Source organism: Erpetoichthys calabaricus, chromosome 1, assembly GCF_900747795.2.
Source record: "Erpetoichthys calabaricus chromosome 1, fErpCal1.3, whole genome shotgun sequence".
In the NCBI taxonomy this organism is placed as follows: Eukaryota; Metazoa; Chordata; class Cladistia; order Polypteriformes; family Polypteridae; genus Erpetoichthys; species Erpetoichthys calabaricus.
In genome coordinates this window covers 244,801,708-244,821,294 of record NC_041394.2, presented here as the reverse complement: position 1 = coordinate 244,821,294, position 19,587 = coordinate 244,801,708, and the positions used below count along the sequence as shown (strand labels likewise).

At 38.1% G+C, this 19,587-nt stretch overlaps 2 protein-coding genes across 2 annotated transcripts in view; both read left to right on the top strand.

Moving 5' to 3' along the window:
* The window catches only part of LOC127529042 (uncharacterized), a 481,049-nt gene that overhangs the window by 373,473 nt on the left and 87,989 nt on the right, over positions 1 to 19,587 (top strand). The gene's annotated exons all lie outside the window — the stretch shown is intronic.
* usp44 (ubiquitin specific peptidase 44) overlaps positions 1 to 19,587 on the top strand; it is an 88,775-nt gene that overhangs the window by 62,078 nt on the left and 7,110 nt on the right. The window contains exons 4-6 of the mRNA XM_028813507.2: positions 2,148 to 2,346; positions 11,061 to 11,169; positions 11,612 to 11,817. Of these exons, the coding sequence (XP_028669340.1) occupies positions 2,148 to 2,346; positions 11,061 to 11,169; positions 11,612 to 11,817 (514 nt within the window). The remainder of the gene's footprint in view (positions 1 to 2,147; positions 2,347 to 11,060; positions 11,170 to 11,611; positions 11,818 to 19,587) is intronic.

The following is a 19,587-nucleotide window of genomic DNA, read 5'->3' as shown; positions in this document are numbered from 1 at the left end:
ACCTCAAAGTGAAGTGAATACATCCCCAGAAATAGACACCCACACCTACTCCTTATGAGCAGATTGGGTCATGTTGATGGAAAAGATAAACTTTCAGCAATTAATTGCAGTTTAAAATAGGTATATGAGGCAGATAAATAACATGTGATTTAAATGATTTGATTTTATTTTGATCAAAAGTCCAATTTTTTTTATCTTTGTTTTATGCCACAACACGTGATGTATTTTGTGGAGAGAAGTTGGCATTGAAGGGAGCAGTCTTTGTACTTTGTGTTGTTTTTGCTCCTGTAAAACTGACAGTAAATGTTTTTCTAAGATAAGTGCCCTGTTCTACAAGAAAGTAGATTATAGAGCTGCTGAAAGTGCCCAACCCACTGATATCGCATGAACCATACCCTGAGAAACTTGCTGCCTAGAATTCTTGGACTTAATGTTGTGAAAAGTAGTAAATGATTGTGTGTATTCTCGTTATGAATTCCATATCATCTTTATTTGCCCAGCATTTGGATTTGAAATCTTATTCTTCACACTGTTCACACATGCAGCAGTTGAAATGAACAGGATGTATTATTATTATTTGTTAAAATCCTTTAATTAGCACATCAATCCCTGACATGAATTTTCAGGAGTATTTGGTCAATTATTGCAACTTTTTTGTTAATTTAGTTTTTTGGAGACATATAGTAATTTCTCTTTTGTCCACAAATTGGAACTTTATGAACAGAATTTGAACATGTTGTATTAATACAACTAAATTTACATATATGTACTAAAATTAACTTATTTTAATACAAACTTAAGCTGCATAGCCCCCTAGTCAATTTTATCTTTATGTAAATGAAAATTAAGACAGCTATTTAAAATGTAGCATATTCACAAGATGTTTTGCAATCTATGACCCCGAGTGCCACTAAAATCTTTGACCACCCAAACTAACAGATAGCTATACAGTTTAACACTCCAGTATATGGATGACTTAATCTCAGGACTGTGTCTAGGTATGTTATTTTAGGTGGAGTACAGTGAAAACATGTTAAATAAAGGTGAAAAACTTCCCTTAAAGTGTTAAAGGAGTGCTCCGCCCAAAAATGATATTTTTTTATGTGTTGCTTACCTCATGTACTTTGTAGTGGTGGCAGAGAAAAATATTTTATCTCATGTTTTCGTGGATAGCGTACATAAACAAGATTTAAATTGAATAGGACCCAATGGGGGCCTACTCTAGACATTGGTAAACAATGTGAATAAAAAATATGTTTGAACAAAAAATATAATAAAAATGACAGCATGTATTATTTAAAAAAATGAAGATCTGGTGCTCAAAGACATAAAGGTAATGATCTTAGAAATGCATTCAACTGTATGTGACTGCTTTGTTAAATGGTTTTTCAGTAGTTACAGTGCAATTAAACTGGCGGGTTAGTGATATTTTGCATTTTTTTTACCAAAGTCACAAAGAAACTGGTCTTGAAGCCCCAAGCACCTTACACAATTAAATCTCTCCCCAACTAACTTATTAAATTCTTGGCAGTTCCTTGATAATTACATAACCCATCAATGCATCCATTCATTTTCTAAATGCTTATTTTGTTCAAGGTTATGGGAAGCTGATGCCTTTCCAAGCAGCATTCAGTGTCAGTGTATTGCAGTCGTTTTGGTGTAGTGCTTTTACATAACACACCTTAACAAAGCAATCTACTGTACAAATCAATTTTTAAAAGTAACAGAATAAAGTAGTATGCAACTTTAATTACTGCATAGACCTGCTCTGGGTAAGCAGGTTTAGAAAATGGATGAATATTAAATTACAGGGGAAACAAAATCCATAATCAATTAAAAATCTCTAATGATAGAGCTGATTGACGGTAGGCATTAATAGTACAGTAGAGTCCGAATGAGTGAAGTGAATAGCATGTAGACAAAATAAATTTACAATTGTAGTCTTATAATTTTTAAATAACTTGATGCAGCAATATTTATTATGCTAAAGTTCAACATTATTTTTCTTTTAAACTCTGTGGCTTATTATTTTCAGTAAAAGAGATGTGCAACTTATACAAATAATTGATCTCAATAGCTTTCACACTGTTGCAGAATGACAATGTACCACATATTATCAGACTAACATATATTTTATATTTTGACAGGTTACCTGTCTGTCCTGTGACAATAAATCCAACACAATAGAGCCATTCTGGGACTTGTCACTGGAATTTCCAGAGCGGTATCACTTCAATGGGAAAGAAACAGCTTCACAACGTCCCTGCCTACTGACAGAAATGTTAGCAAAATTTACAGAAACTGAAGCATTGGAAGGAAAGATTTATGCATGTGATCAGTGCAACAGTGAGTAAAGGCAGTATGTATGCTATTAGCTCTGACCACTGGATTTAAATGTAGATCTTTTGTCTTGAATTCCTTTGCTGTTAATAGTAAAATATATCTGCATTACCCTTGCAGATACTGTGAATATGAACACATTTAGCATATCTGGTATCAGCGGTCTTCTAGATTACAGGAGGTTTCATTAATTAATAAGATCATTAAGCTGCATTTCTGTTAAACCCAACGTTGTACATTTGTTTATATGACTGGCTAGATTAAGTGAATAGCAAAAGTGATGTATATAGTGAGTACGTATATGCAAGTTTTCCCAGCTTTTGTGTATATTCCAGGGCTTCTATGAATCTGCCTTTTTATTGTAAATGACATCCCTCAAAGCACTCATCATATCCTTCAAAAGTAATAGCAATCTGCCTTAATACTGCAATCTAAAATTGACTATTAGTTGGCATTGGACAGAAAAGTGACTCATTTAAAGCAATTGATTTTAGTTGAACATCTCTTGCCATTACAACAATGCATAATATTATCTGGTAGAAAACAAGCATTCTGTTTTTTTAGTTGGACATTTGAATTTTAGACAAAATATATTTAACAGTTCACAATATGTGAAAACCAAATATATTTAAATTATCTTCTATCCATTCATTTTTTGCAGCCTATCCAGGTCTTGATCTTCTCCTCTAGAATACAGGTGAAATTCCATTACAACGAACTGCCAGGGACCTAAAAAATATTTTGTTATAATAAAAATTTTGTAGTAATGAGATTCTGCATTTGTCACTTTAGTGCTTTGTTTAACTTGTGTCCAGGCGTTTGCAATCATTGCAATACCTTCTTTTGCATTCATTTTAATCTCCTCCTATCTACAAGTTATGCTGATGAGAATGTTTCTTGGCATTTCCTTGCGATAATACACTTTCAGGGTGCGAGTGATGCCCAAATCCAATGCCTGAAGCACTGCCGTGCATTTGGTAGGGAGGAATTCAACGCGAACATTATCTAAATGTGGAAGCATGTTGTGGGCAGCAAAGTTATCAATCAGAAGCCAAATCATCCTTTTCTTCTTCTTCATATTGTGAGGTTGCTGAACTGTTTTGGGATCCCCCCCACCCAACGGGAATGACACGCTGAAGTGCATCCCAAAGCCCGATTGCCACGTCTGTGGAAGATTCTTTGTCTGTTGCTGGGGCAGGGCAGCAGCAGGCTCACCGCGCTGCAGTGAAGCACCACAGTAGCAAATCCTAAAAGATCATTGTTGCGCTATAAGTCCCTGTCTTGCACCCAAAAACACGAGGCTGATTCTCAGTACTTTAGCAAAATCAGCTTTATTCAGCTTGAAACAGGAACAGTACAGTTATTTATTGTAGCGTGATCTGCCTCCTATGCACAGACACAGCACTCAGGTAGGGTCGTGACCAAGTAATAAGGTTCCCTGCATTTACAATGTTCCTTGCATCACCCATCAAGATCTTTTCTGTTTGCTTTGGTGGCGAGCCACAGCAGAGCTGTGAGCATGCTGTTGCCCCAGCAATGGATAAAGAGTCTTCCACAAACGTGGTGATCTCACTTTGGGACGCTCTTCGGCGTGTTGTCCAGTTGGGGGGAGTCCAAAGAGACTTTAGAAACCTCTCATTTTCTTGAATGTGTGCCGCAATAATAGGAACGTTTCTTGAATGAGCATCACTAAACCACATAAAAATGGCTTTTTTGACGTCTTCAATTGCAGCAGTTTGCATATGTTTGCAACCCAAGATTTTTCTTCTTTTTTTTGCCCAGTCTTTCAAGAAAGTTGACAGTGTTGATGGCGAAATTCCGAATTCACTGGCAACGTCTTTTTTTCTTTTTGCCGCAATCAATATGAACTGTTACCGTTTTTTCATGTCTGCCATTTCTATAGGAGGGTGACAATGAGTTAAATTCCAATGGATGTTTTTCAAATGTTGACAAGCAATAAGCAAAAGGTATCACTGAAAACCACAGAAAACAAACACAGCAAAAAAAAAAAACAGTACGAGAAAAGTTCGAAGAAAGAAAAAAAAAAAGCACAATGTTTCAGTTTGGGGATCATTGTGCACAACTGAGCTGCGACCACAGAACTAACTGCTCTGTGGATGATTCATTCAGGCATTTCAAGGTCTTTAAGGCACTTCGTTGTAATGAAAGTATCTGATGAATGTATTTCGTAGTAACAAGATTTCTACAGACTCGTGTCATATGGGGAAACTGTCGGGACCATAAAAATACTTCGTTGTAATTAAAATTTCATTGTAACGATAATTGTTGTAACGAATTTTACCTGTATTTCAAGATGAATTGCATTGTAGCTCAGGCACTACATTTTAGCAGGGCTCTTCAAGTATAGTATTTTCACTTGCATAACCGTACTTGTGTGTAGCCTGCACATTTTGTTTTTAAAAATAAATATATAAATATATATCTTGTGCCTGCTGCCCAAACCCGACACAGGACACAAGTTCAGCACACACAAGTACAGTTCACAGTACCACACGAAACACTTTCTTTTCTTCTTCTTTCTTTCTCTTTCTCTCTCTCTCCCTCTCGCCTCCACTCATCTTCCAGCAAACTTAGTCCACCTCTTCCCTAACCTGGTTCCCAGACTAGTGGCGACTTTCTTCATCAGCCCTGCAGCCTTCGTATCCAGCCCCTCATTAAGGCTTCTCAAATCGGTCAGCATCTGCAACAGAGGATTTACGGGTTGGAAGATACTGTCCAGCTCCCGTATATTAAATCTATTAATATGCATGTCGGGCAGCAGAGGACTCGCCCTTTGCTCTTCCTTCCCCGCCAGCCGGAAGTCAGATGACATGGGCCTCTCCCTTGCATGCTCAATTGGGCCACCAGGAGTGTCGGGGTAGCCTCCCAATAGGCCTGCCAGCTCAATCTTTCCCACTTTTGCAGAGCAGCTTCGGCACATATACCTGGACTCCTTACCTTCTTCGGGGAGTACAGCTCTGCTGCTCACTGCCCCCTCCCTCTTTTGCAATGGTACATCCTCTAGAGATGGCAGCAGGTGACTCGCAGGCTGTCTTCTATTTTGGACCTCTCCCTGATCCTCGGAGTAGGTCCTGCAGCTTTCCTGAGCGGACAACAGGGCGAGATCACCGTCATCCTCTTTCTCCCTACTCTGGCTCCTTTTATAGGGCACCCAGAAGTATTGCAACCCAGGGCTCAACAGTACCTGCAGCGCCCCCTGGCAGCACCCACAGAAACCAGCAGGGTTACTCCAAACTCCAACTCCCAAGGAGTCCTGTGGGAGTATATATATATTCACAGAGCATCACTTTTTCCACATTTTGTTATGTTACAGCCTTATTCCAAAATGGATTAAATTCATTTTTTTCCTCAGAATTCTACACACAACACCCCATAATGACAACGTGAAAAAATAAAAAACTGAGAAAGCACATGTACATAAGTATTCACAGCCTTTGCCGTGAAGCTCGAAATTGAGCTCAGGTGCATCCTGTTTCCCCTGATCATCCTTGAGATGTTTCTACAGCTTAATTGGAGTCCACCTGTGGTAAATTCAGTTGATTGGACATGATTTGGAAAGGCACATATCTGTCTATATAAGGTCCCACAGTTGACAGTTCATGTCAGAGCACAAACCAAGCATGAAGTCAAAGGAATTGTCTGTAGACCTCCGAGACAGGATTGTCTCGAGGCACAAATCTGGGGAAGGTTACAGAAAAATTTCTGCTGCTTTGAAGGTCCCAATGAGCACAGTGGCCTCCATCATCCGTAAGTGGAAGAAGTTCGAAACCACCAGGACTCTTCCTAGAGCTGGCCGGCCATCTAAACTGTGCGATCGGAGGAGAAGGGCCTTAGTCAGGGAGGTGACCAAGAACCCGATGGTCACTCTGTCAGAGCTCCAGAGGTCCTCTGTGGAGAGAGGAGAACCTTCCAGAAGGACAACCATCTCTGCAGCAATCCACCAATCAGGCCTGTATGGTAGAGTGGCCAGACGGAAGCCACTCCTTAGTAAAAGGCACATGGCAGCCCGCCTGGAGTTTGCCAAAAGGCACCTGCAGGACTCTCAGACCATGAGAAAGAAAATTCTCTGGTCTGATGAGACAAATATTTGAACTCTTTGGTGTGAATGCCAGGCGTCACGTTTGGAGGAAACCAGGCACCGCTCATCACCAGGCCAATATCATCTCTACAGTGAAGCGTGGTGGTGGCAGCATCATACTGTGGGGATGTTTTTCAGCGGCAGGGACTGGGAGACTAGTCCAGATAAAGGGAAAGATGACTGCAGCAATATACAGAGACATCCTGGATGAAAACCTGCTCCAGAGCGCTCTTGACCTCAGACTGGGGTGACGGTTCATCTTTCAGCAGGACAACGACCCTAAGCACACAGCCAGGATATCAAAGGAGTGGCTTCAGGACAACTCTGTGAATGTCCTTGAGTGGCCCAGCCAGAGTCCAGACTTGAATCCGATTGAACATCTCTGGAGAGATCTTAAAATGGCTGTGCACCGATGATTCCCATCCAGCCTGATGGAGCTTGAGAGGTGCAGCAAAGAGGAATGGGCGAAACTGGCCAAGGATAGGTGTGCCAAGCTTGTGGCATCATATTCAAAAAGACTTGAGGCTGTAATTGCTGCCAAAGGTGCATCAACAAAGTATTGAGCAAAGGCTGTGAATACTTATGTACATGTGATTTCTCAGTTTTTTTTATTTTTAATAAATTTGCAAAAACCTCAAGTAAAATTTTTTCACGTTTTCATTATGGGGTGTTGTGTATAGAATTCTGAGGAAAAAAATGAAATTAATCCATTTTGGAATAAGGCTGTAACATAACAAAATGTGGAAAAAGTGATGCACTGTGAATACTTTATGGATGCACTGTATGTATATGTATATATATATGTATATATATATATATATATATATATATATATATATATATATATATATATATATATATATATATATATATATGTATGTATGTGTGTGTGTGTGTGCGTATATATGTATGTATGTATAGAAACCCACTTCTTTGTACAACCTGCACATTTCATCTCTTACAAAATGCTATATTAATGCAATGCAAATATACTACACATTCTTATATACAATAATGCAAAAACACAGATTGCTTTCCATAACGTCATTTTTATTCAGAAAGCTTTGTTGCATGAGATTTTTTTTTTTTTTTGTCAGCATCATGTCTTTTAACGTCCATTCTTCACAAAAACATGAGATTACTTTTTTTTTCTTGACTGCCACTACAAACTACATGGGGTAAGCAACATATAAAAAAAAATAAATATCATTTTTGTGTGGCGTATTCCTTTAAAATCTTTAAGCAGCTGAAACTTCAAGCTATACCATCTCTGTTCAACAATCTGAGAAATGTTTTTGCAAAGAAAATAAGGTCTAATTGATAAAAAGTGTACAAGCTGCAAAATGACATTACACCTAAATGAAAAGTAAAATGCTTTTCATTAATTTTTTTAATGGCTTTTGTGGACAGGATTTAATCACAAAGAAACTATCAGGATTCATCTGCCACGTGGGAAAATCGGCAGTGTTAAATTCACTGTTGTAGTTTAAAATTAGCTCTTAGTAGATTGTTTAAAGGACTTTTTTTTGTTTTCATGTCATAAGTGTTAACACTGTTTTTTTTTGATGTGAAGAGAAACAAAGTACTGTTTACCCTATATGATCCATCCATCCATCCATTATCCAACCCGCTGAATCCAAACACAGGGTCACGGGGGTCTGCTGGAGCCAATCCCAGCCAACACAGGGCACAAGGCAGGGAACCAATCCCGGGCAGGGTGCCAACCCACCGCAGGACACACACACAAACACACCCACACACCAAGCACACACTAGGGCCAATTTAGAATCGCCAATCCACCTAACCAGCATGTCTTTGGACTGTGGGAGGAAACCGGAGCGCCCGGAGGAAACCCACGCAGACACGGGGAGAACATGCAAACTCCACGCAGGGAGGACCCGGGAAGCGAACCCAGGTCCCCAGGTCTCCCAACTGCGAGGCAGCAGCGCTACCCACTGCGCCACCGTGCCGCCCACCCTATATGATTCCATCCTAAATCACTTTTTTAATTTTAAAAATATGTTTTTTGGGGTATCACCACAAGCTGTTAGCAGATATTAAAATGAATGTTTTGATGTCTTTTCCATTTTATTCAATAAAGCATTTCATTTTCAGTCAAGATTTATGCAGAGTTACCAGTATTATGATTTTTATTGTAATTATTTATTAGAATATTGTAAGCTACCCGTCAGGTTTTAGACAAGGATACAGCAAGTCTATTCATTTGAAAACTGCTGACAAAAATAATTATCATAAACATTTCCTGATTGTCAATGCATGGAAACAGCGTTGATAGCAAGCCCAGAGGGGAGGGGAAAAAAAATCAACAACAACTTTTGGTATTCAAGGATTTTCTGATACTGAGTCACAGGTAACAAAATTGTGGACCGGTACATAAAATAAAGTCTTGTATACAACATCTGGTAATATTTTACTATATTACAGAAGAGAGAAAGGATTGTGTTTACAAATCCTTAGAATGCCCGCATCCTTATATATAACACACACCCTCTTGTTTACTGCAAAAAAAAAAATGTATACCCATGGGTTAAATTTGGAAAATATGGTAAGTGTATGTTAGTGTCCACCTTTAACTAATGCCCACATCAACCTGGGTGAATTCATTAAGTTGGTTACGGTCAAATAATTTTATTTTTGTGAAGCATTTTCACTGTGTGTAGGCTCAGAACACTGTTACATGCTGATTTTTTTATTACAGCTATAATACAAATTATATAATTAGTATTATAATTGAGATTAACCATCAAAAATCACAGAGATCTTATCCTCTTAAACAAACAGAAATAGCCCCCAGTCTGTAAATGTTTTAAATACTTCACAAAGTTTTATTTTACCAATGCCTTTACAAAATGTTTTATTTGAATTGTGAACAACTACAAAAAAGTAATACTTATGTATATCATTCAAAAGAGTGTCCATTGTTTTTATAGAAATTGTAGTTGATTGTATTTTAAACCTGAAAGGCACATTTTTCCTATACACTCTGATCCTGGGAAACTTGATCTTCTAACTTCTCTGATTAAGCTGTATAATTCCCTGGAAGTGTTTATTCTTACATGTGGGGAAAAAAAAATCTTTACAATTGTGGGGACAAGCGCACTAAATATCTTGAGGCCCTCTCATAGGATACATTAACATTGAACCAGTGAACTTAGGGCAGTGTCTTAACCTATTCACAGCAGTGTGTTTTTTAAGGTTATCTATTTGGAAATGAGACAGATTCTTAAATAAGTGAACATATTTCCTCCCGAACACAAGCATGTACTACACACTTTGTAGCTTCTTACATGTTAGTAAAATGGAAAATATTAAGGGTTAGGCAAAAGTAAACAAGCTCATATCACTAAGTAGCACAAGACGTTTTCTACCCAGAGGAGTGAAAATTGCCACTTTGATTGTTGTACATTTGTGCATATAACATTTACACATTATTTCCGGCATTGACCAGAGGGGGTACTTCCAAGCCAGAACTAATAATCCAAAGTTTTTTTTTATAAATACTGGTTTATTTATAAACGAGACACACAAAGGAGAGATTATCAAAGTGTGAACATGAAATTATGAAATAGAAAACAAAACAACCCATGACAGTACCACTGTTACTCATAACAGAGGTGCAAGTCCCTGTGTAACAACTGCAGTGGTTGGCCTATATAACCACCAGGCATATTCACATTACCAAATAATTCAAGCAGATGAGCCTATATCCCAACTCACCTCATGATTCCATGCTCAATCAGGCACTCTAGAGTTAGAAACACCCTTTAAAAATTCTTTGCCCATACTGCAGTGTGTTTTCTAACTGTACAATAAAAGTTCTGCAAACAAAAAGGTAGTTTATTTTAAAGTAGGAATCAATCACTAATTATGAAATTAGATAGAAAGAGGGTCCCAGAGCCAAGTTTGTGAAAACATAACTAGCAGGTTTTAATAAAAATTGTAAAGCTACTTTTATAGGTAGAATAAAATCTTGGGTAGCAAAAGATTGTGTGTATATAACCCCATGCTCAGTAACTTACAAGACTCAAATCTAAATATTTAAACTGATCCAATAAAATCCTAGAGTAGTAAGCTGTACAAATGTGGACAGACATACTGTACAGTATAATGTGGTACACTTATTCAACACTTCCATCCCCATATTTGTGTGACATTTAGATTCACAAATGTAGGATTCTACAGTACATGTAGTAAAACTTTTGGGTTTAGGTTACTTATTTAAAATGTTTTCCTCTGGTAGATTAACTGCTTTAATGTCTAGTCTTGTAAACTGGTTCTTTTTAAGAAAGCCCTGAGAATTAGTATTTTATATGTAATGTCTTTCAAATGAATGTTCACTTTATTCTGGCTTTATTATTTTCCTACTAAATATTTTCAGTATTGTAAAAACAAACTGTGAACCCTTTCCTTAGATTCAGTATCATGAAACGTCCAAATCTGTATATTCAGTTTGGTGTTGTGAGACTCTGGTATGTGCTGGAAACTGTCAGGATCTGGTCTTTCATCTGATTTTCCTGCTTTTCTATATCTCACTTTATTCAGGGAGATATTGCTGATAGAATTTAGCAAGGTAATAATTTGACCCTTTTCTCTTTTAAAGGTAAACGGAGAAAATTTTCTTCAAAACCAGTCATTTTGACTGAAGCACAGAAGCAGCTAATGGTGCACAGGTTGCCTCAGGTTTTACGGCTGCATCTTAAACGCTTCAGGTAATAGTCATGCTTTTCCTTTTGAATGTCTGTCTTCTGGAATTAACAAACCTGATATCATTGCTTTTATCAATGAACAATCTTTTGAATTAAGTGAAAATTTTTGTTTATTCATGATCTGTAAACTCCAAGGGAGATATTCAGTACCTTGTAATTTTTTTGGCTAGTTTTCTGTTGGTTGCTAGTAAGTAAAGAAGAAAATATTTTTAAAAAATCCTGCAAAATAAATTGATATTCTAAGTTACATGAAGAATAGATAAAGGTTTGGAAAAAAAAAAGTGTTTGGTTTAACTCATTTGACCTACTGGAAATGATGATAGTAATGTGTTTTTGTTTTTCAGATTTTAGAAGCAGTTTTGGATATGCATTTAGTAATTAGGGAGTAACATCTATAGTTCTGTACTGGTCATTTCTGACATTTTCAATTTTTATGCTTTTTCAGGTGGTCAGGACGTAATCACAGAGAGAAAATTGGAGTTCATGTTGACTTTGACCAGATATTAAACGTGGAACCCTACTCTTGTAGAGATTCATCTGGAACCCTCAGGCCAGACTCTTTTATATATGATTTATCAGCTGTTGTGATGCATCATGGGAAAGGATTTGGCTCGGGGCACTACACATCATACTGCTATAATACAGAAGGAGGTGAGTTTTGCTTTTCAGCCTCTGAATGCACCAAAGCCTCTGGTTAAAACTTTTGCTTCTCTAAGTTAGTCAGGCACAGTATGTAATATTAGACTGCATGACTGTATCATTACTTGCTGTATATATATAACAGTCGGTCAGTCATTTTCAAACCTGCTTGTGTTATAGAATATATTAATTCCTTATGTCACTATGTGTACAAATATATCTATGGCAACATAAATACGCATATCTTACACTTGAAAGGTTGCAATCTTAAAGCTTGGTTGACTAATATTCCTTAGTGTAAAGCATAGATGTCAAACTCAGGCCTGCGAGCCAGTGTAATTATATTTTCCCCGCGAGAAAATACCAAATGTCTACTAGAGCTGGCCTGCCGGTAGACAGCGCATGCACCGCTAATACTACAAATCCCAGAATGCTCTGCTGGTGTGTTGGCGCGTCAATCAGGACCCCTCCTCTGTTGACATTCATTAGCGACCTCATGCTACCAGTCACATCGGGCCACCCCTCCCAAACAAAAGATGGCAAACAGAATCTTTCTAGAAAAGTGGGAAGCAGAATATCTATTCACAAATGTGAAGGACAGACCTGTTTGTCTTGTGTGTGGAGCCAACGTAGCTGTAACCAAAGAATATAACATAAGAAGACACTATGAAATGAAACGCCATGACAAGTACAAGGAAATGGACATAGTGCAAAAGCCCCAGAAAGTAGAGGAGATGAAAAGAAGTTTGGTTTCACGACAGACTGGTCACAAAAGCCATATCCCAAAGTGAGGCTGCTGTAAAGGCTAGTTTTATTGTGGCAGCAGAGATTGCAAAATCAGCCCGGCCCTTTAATGAGGGAGAGTTTGTCAAAAAGTGCATGATCAAAGTTTGCGACGTCATGTGCCCAGATAAAACGCAAGCATTTTTAAATGTGAGCCTTAGCAGAAACACAGTAGCTGATCGTGCATGTGATCTTGCCACAAATCTACATGAACAGCTGATAGAAAAGGGAAAAGATTTCATTGCATTCTCCCTTGCTGTGGATGAGAGCAGCGACATATCTGATACTGCCCAGCTGTCAGTCTTCATCCGTGGAGTGGACTCAGATCTGTGCCTTATGGAAGAACTTTTGGGATTAAAATCAATGCATGGCACAACCACAGCAAAAGAAAGAGGTTTCCAAATGTGTAACTCAAATGAGGCTACCTTGGGATAAACTTGTGGGACTAACGACAGATGGTGCGCCCAGGATGTGCAGTCAAAAGAGTGGATTAGTGGCCAGGATTCGGGAGAAGATGCAGGTGAGCTAACTGTTTATTACTGAATCATACATCAGGAATCGTTGTGTGGCAAAGCCCTGAAGATGAAACATGTTATGAGCACCATAACACGAGTAGTTAACTTTATAAGAGCTAAAGGTTTGAATCACCGCCAGTTCAAGTCTTTTCTGGAGGAGTGTTGTTTGGAATATGCAGACGTACTGTATCACACAGAGGTGAGATGGTTAAGCAGAGGAAAAATACTGAACAGATGTTTTGAGCTGCGTGAGGAAATTTGCCAGTTTCTAGAAACCAAAGGGAAAGATACAGCAGAGCTCTGGGATAAAGAGTTTCTGTCTGAGCTGGCAGTTCTCTGTGACATCATGAGCCATCTCGATGTGCTGAACCTGCAGCTTCTGGGGCGGGGCCGTGTCATCACAGATGTGTACGCTGCATTGAGGGCTTTTAAAACAAAATTGTGCCTGTAGGAGACTCAAATGCTGCAAGGAAACCTGGGCCATTTTCCATATTGCCAAACCATAAAAACGCAAATTTCTACTACCATGTTCCCAAGTGCACAATTTGCTGGCAAACTCGGTTTACTCAGTGGCGAGTTTACCCGCCGATTTGCCAACTTTGATGCCCAGAAATGTAGGTTTGAACTGCTTAGTAATCAATTTGCAGTTGACATGGAAAGCGCCCAACTTACTTCCAAATAGAGCTGATTGAACTCCAGTGAAGCCAAAGTATGACGCTGTGGGTGCTGCACAGTTTCAACGTTACATCCCTGACACAATGCCCCAGCTCCATACCCAAGCTGCTCAAATGCTCTCTATGTTCAGCAGCACATAAACTGTATGAGCAACTATTCTCCTTGATGAAGATGAACAAAACATCACACAGTAGCTGTCTCACTGACTAACACCTTCACTCAATCCTGAGGATTTCCTCAGATCAGAGCCAGACCCCAAACATTAATGAACTAGCATCCAAGAAGAGATGCCAGGTATCTGGCTTGGACCAGTGTGCATCAGAGTAGATCAGAGTGTAGCACACTGAGCTTGAATGAATGTTTTCTTTATGCACTTTTCCTTGCTACTCCAAGGCATGAACTTGAATGTTTGGATTTTCATTGAAGGAAATTATTATTACTATTATTGTTAGCCTGTGAAAAAAGGTTACCATTGAAATTTAACTCAGAAGGCAAATAGAGAAAGAGGCATAATTTTTTTAAAATTTTATTTAAGAAATGAATGCCACAGATGTGTCTTTTATTTGATATTTGACTTCACGTGTGTTTATAGTATTAAGCTTTGCTTGTTCCAGATTCAATGTTTAAGCAAAACTTAAGTTTGTTTCCATATGAAAAGGTTCATCGTTATATCTGATGAGAAGGAAAAACATCCTTAATAGTAGACATTTTTTCAATAAATATCAAGGTTGGCCTGTGACTTTGTCCACGTTTTTAATTTTGGCCCACTGTGTATTTGAGTTTGACACCCCTGGTCTAAAGAGTCATTTATATAAAGTTGTGAACTGCACAGCTCTTTTTACAAGTCACTTTGTCACTTTCACTCCACATATTCTGATGAAGGTTGTGGTGGCTCTAAATTTGGCACTTAGCTGACCAAATCCACATATCCTCAATGGCTTCTCCAGTACCTCCTGGAGGGAATTTCCAGTTATTCACTTCCCATTGAAGCTCCAAGATGGGATTCTAACTGCATGTTAGTAGAATCACCTTAGCTGTCACCTCTTGAGCTGGAGGAGCAGTGATTCTGCCCCACTGCTCTCCAGTGTTGCTGTGTTCATTGTCCTATCACTGAGAGTGAACCCATTAGCCCAGAGCTACAACCTCATTTCAGCCAACTATATTTGCAGTCTCATCCTTTTGTGCACTATCCAGCTGTGGTACAACGAGTTAAGGGTCTGTGTTGGTGCATGGTTTTAGTTATAGTGCAGGTTTGTGGCACTGGGAAGCTGTGCGGCCATGGGGAAGGCATTGGGGAAATTGCCCAGTTGTGCATTCAAGTGCAAATGTGACCAGCTCATCCAGTTTTCTCATTGACTTTCTGCAAATTGTTAAGAAAAGCACCTGCACCAATAGAATATATATATAAAGAGTCTGAGTAAGATCAGTGAATAAAGAAGGAAGTAAGAGAAAGACATCAGGGATAAAAATCAAAAGAGAAACGAGTTAGAGAGAATAAAGAAGTAGTTCAAGAGTGTGAGCTCAGTGTTGTGGACAAGAGGCATGGTGATCTAGAAGCCCAATGGGGAAGCGAGAGGAACAGCGCTCCAGCAGTGAGACAGTTCTGTTGAGCATTGGCAGAAACAGGAGCAGATGATTGGCTTTGTGGTTCATCCTATGGATGCCAGGGATGATGGTAGGATGATGAAGTCTGGCTTTGGGTGTCCCAGAAGGCACCAACAAAGGTGACGGAAACAAAAGTCAATTAATGCATGACTGCCCCTACCAGTGTCTCAGCCCCACTGAGAAGATCCAATGGGTGAGCGGGGAGGCAAACAGGGAAGACACACTATGTGCATCAAGTGCACAATCCTAGTAGAGGCTCATTGTATCAATTAAAGGTAAATGATAATTTTATCTTTGTGTACATATTTGTAATTGTGTATATTTGGCACAGTGAAAGATTAGGTCTTACTGTAGAAACAAAAAGTATTTATTGTTGAAATTACATGTCTTGAAATTGATCTTTATCTTCTCCAGTATAACAGCGTCTTTTAAACTTAAATGTTAGTGTTGCAAATCACTGAAAGTGTATCCAGTCTTGTGAAGTTAAATATCTAGTGTACATTTTAGTCCATCTATCCATCCATCCATTTTCCACTGAATTCGAACATAGGGTCACGGGGGTCTGCTGGATCCAATCCCAGGCAACACAGGGCGCAAGGCAGGAACCAATCCCAGGCAGGGCGCCAACCCACCACAGGTACATTTTAGTCAAGAATCGATAATTGTGCAATAGGTTTTTTCAAATAATCCAAAGTAGTGTACAACGTGGAAAGGGATAGGATTCACAAATTAGTTTGTCAACCTTTTTTGTGAAGTTTTGTGAATTGCTATCTTTAAAATTACAAATGTTAAAAGATATGTGAACTGTATCAGTATTGTCTATTTTGGGTATCTTTTTGTTTAATCCACCACATTTACACATTTGACTGTAGAGGTGAAAGTGAAATATTAAATCCAAGTGAAAATCAATCACTCTACATTATAAGCATTAGGCTCTTTTTTCTGTTTTTTATGATTTTAATTAGAAACAGATAGCATTCCATACAGTCAAGACAAATTTAACAAATCAAAGCAAAATTCAACCCCCACCCAAGAGGAAGAGAGAGAGCCAGCAACCACAGCTACTGTATAAAAGGAGCAAGAAAACAAGGGTATCCCTTCCCCCAAAATGTAAGCTTATTCTAAAATGTTACTTATTAGATCCTTACATATTTTTAAAAAGTTTTGAACAGATCCTCTAAGTGATCCAATTTCAAATGGTATGGAACAACACTTACCCACTGACTTAAGAGTGGTGGATGGGATTCTTCCAGTTGAGCAAGATAAGTGCTAGTAGTGTAGCAAAGGAAGTTACAGTTTGTTGGTCCTTCTCCGTTTTAAGGCCATCTGGGGGTATTGTACATCATTTTAACTACCGTACACCATACAACGTTCAGGATACACACACACACACACACACACACACAGAGTGTGTTTACGTGCACATACATAACCAGATTAAGGTGAATGACCTGGTTAAGGCAGAAACACACTTTGTCAAAACATTCTGACATCATTAAACTTCCCAAAAACGATTTAAATGTCATTCTCTGCCACCATGAATCCAAAAATGAGCATAATGCCTGTGGTAATTTTCATGTGCTGTATAAATATGTCAAACTGACACTTTATTTACTGTATTAATAATAATAATAATAATTAATTACATTTATATAGCGCTTTTCTCAGTATTACATGCAGTATACTCTTCTCTGCTCAGCTGTGCGAGTGAGCTCTGCAAGAGCCCAGTATGTGTGCTTCTTGCATTACACCCAGGGTTGCTGTAATAATAATAACAATAATATTTTAGATGTTTTTACTTCAGTAAGATAAGTACTGTATTTTGTTAGGTCACTCATTACTTAAAAAAGTAATAAGACTGTGTAACGTGCATTACTTATAACGTGTTACCTTATTGCTCTAGAGATTGTGTTGCTGAGTTTAGCACTGTATGTTTAATATAAATTTAGTGATTTCTGACATATTGACACAGATCATTTTACCCAGGAGAAGTAATAATCCAATCTCCTGAACATTTGCCTTTAGAATTTTTTTTTTTTCTGGGCGCTTACAATAATGGTTGCTAAAAGCATGTACAAAGCAAATAAAGCACATACACAGGCTTACAGAGTGCCGTGGATGTACAAAGACTGTAAACTCTTTAAAAGAAACCAGTTAAGGGTTTACATGACCACCTAATCGGCTTATTTGCGGAGACATCCACTTCTGTTAACCAGGTTTCTCAGAGGCCAATAACCCAATTACTCTAACTGAAATATGGGTTTACATGGCATTATAGACCACAAGTTTCTATGAATAATCAGGTTATTGAAGAGCATGTTAATGCACTGAGTAGCCCAGTTTAGTGTAAACATCAGACTTAACATGCTTGTCTTTGGGACTGAGGAAAAAAGAAATTAAACTCTGGTCCCTGGCACAGTGAAACAGAAACCCTAATTATTGCATTTTCAAGTTGCCCCAGTGAAAAATATGGTAATTATATTTATAACAAAACATATACTGTTACACTTTGTAAATCAAACATTTTTTTTGCCTGAGAAGGAGCCGACAGATTTCAGAAGAGCTCTGTATTCTACCCCATTTATTACTGCTTGACGCTTCTAATAAAATGTACCATCAGATTATATTTTGTTGATGTAAGCTGACAAATAGGCAGTTACCTGAAAAAGCGTTCAGCATAAAAACTTTCAAACAGCTCCAAAAACAGTAGTCCTCCTCATTTTTTGGTTCAAAGTTTTTAAATTAAATCTATTATCTCAACAAATCACCCTGTTATGTTTGTTCCGAAATAAATTCTGCATACCAATACAGTCACGTTGTTGTGACAAATTAAGGAAAAATAATGGATATATACCTGCCCCCCTCTTTTAGATGAATTAAGTTAGGAACTGTTTCTTTCATTGCAATAATAAAACTTAGCATTCTGCCAGAGCAAAACAGCAGTGGATTAAAATGAAAAATAAATTTTATAGAAAGGCCCACTTTCTTCCAAGCCAAACCCACCCCTATGCTCATTTTTCCTGTGTTGGTGCATTGCTTGAAATTCCAAGGGTGATTGAAGAAATCAGTCATGAACTGTTAAGTGCCAGCACTTGTGCTATTCACATCCACTCATTAGTGAAAAAAGTTAAAGTGAACATTGGTCAGAGCCCCGCATGGACAAATGAGGTCAGGTGTGAAATTTTCAACTTGTAGCGTCATGTCGATGGTCTAAAAGGTTCAGATTTTAGAATTTCGGGTTAGGGATACTCAACCTGTAGTATCAAAAGTACTGTATGGATCCAGATGATGATGATGAAACTTGGGTCCATATCTGCTGTAGAAGCTTCTTCAGTGCACAGAGGTCTTGTATCTTGACAGTTTCCCTGGGAATGCAGGCATCTTGGCTAGGTGATGGTGCGGCATGCACCCCAAATTTAAAGGTCTCCCTCCATGTGGAGTTAACCTTGTACACAAATGACTGATGATCTTAAAAACATTGTCAAGTTAACATTACAAAATTGTGTTCTTTTCTCAGGCTGATGCCCATGCTACACTTTAATGCACCAGGCTAAAAAATAAGGTTGTTTTGCATTCCAAATATGTTGAGCAATGTGTTTTTAAGACCTCTCTTAAAAAAAAAAAAAAAAAAAAGATGTAAAAGATAGAAAGTTCAGATTAATAACAATAGAGATTAAGTGGGATTAATAGAATTTAAATCAATACCTACCAATCTCCAGTACAATTGGTTGAGAAATTAAAAGTATTAGATAAAGATGTTATATTCCTGTTTATTTAAGCATTTAATGGCCCAGGCTATGGTGATTGCTGGCAGGCTAATCGGTCTTACTTCTTATGGGTTTCCATCTAAGATTTAAAAGTCGCAGTTTAGGTTTGGATTGTTTTCAATATTTGCAGTTCGGGTTCCTCTGTTAAAGTTCTTATTTTATATATTGTTTAATTCATAGTTTAGTATTGTAAATTTAAACATCTATTAAAATAATCTTCAGTATGGCTCATTTCTGTCACATGCAGACACTGCATTTACATTCTTTCTTCTTATTGTGCGTGGTTTCCCTGGAAGAGAGGCTGGTAAGTTTGAAGGTCTGAGTGGCTGTTACATTGGCCATGATGATATTTTTAAAGCAAAAAGATTGAGCACTGTTCAAAAGACATATACTGAAGATTTGTACTCATTAACGTTTGACCCATAGCAGAGCAATAT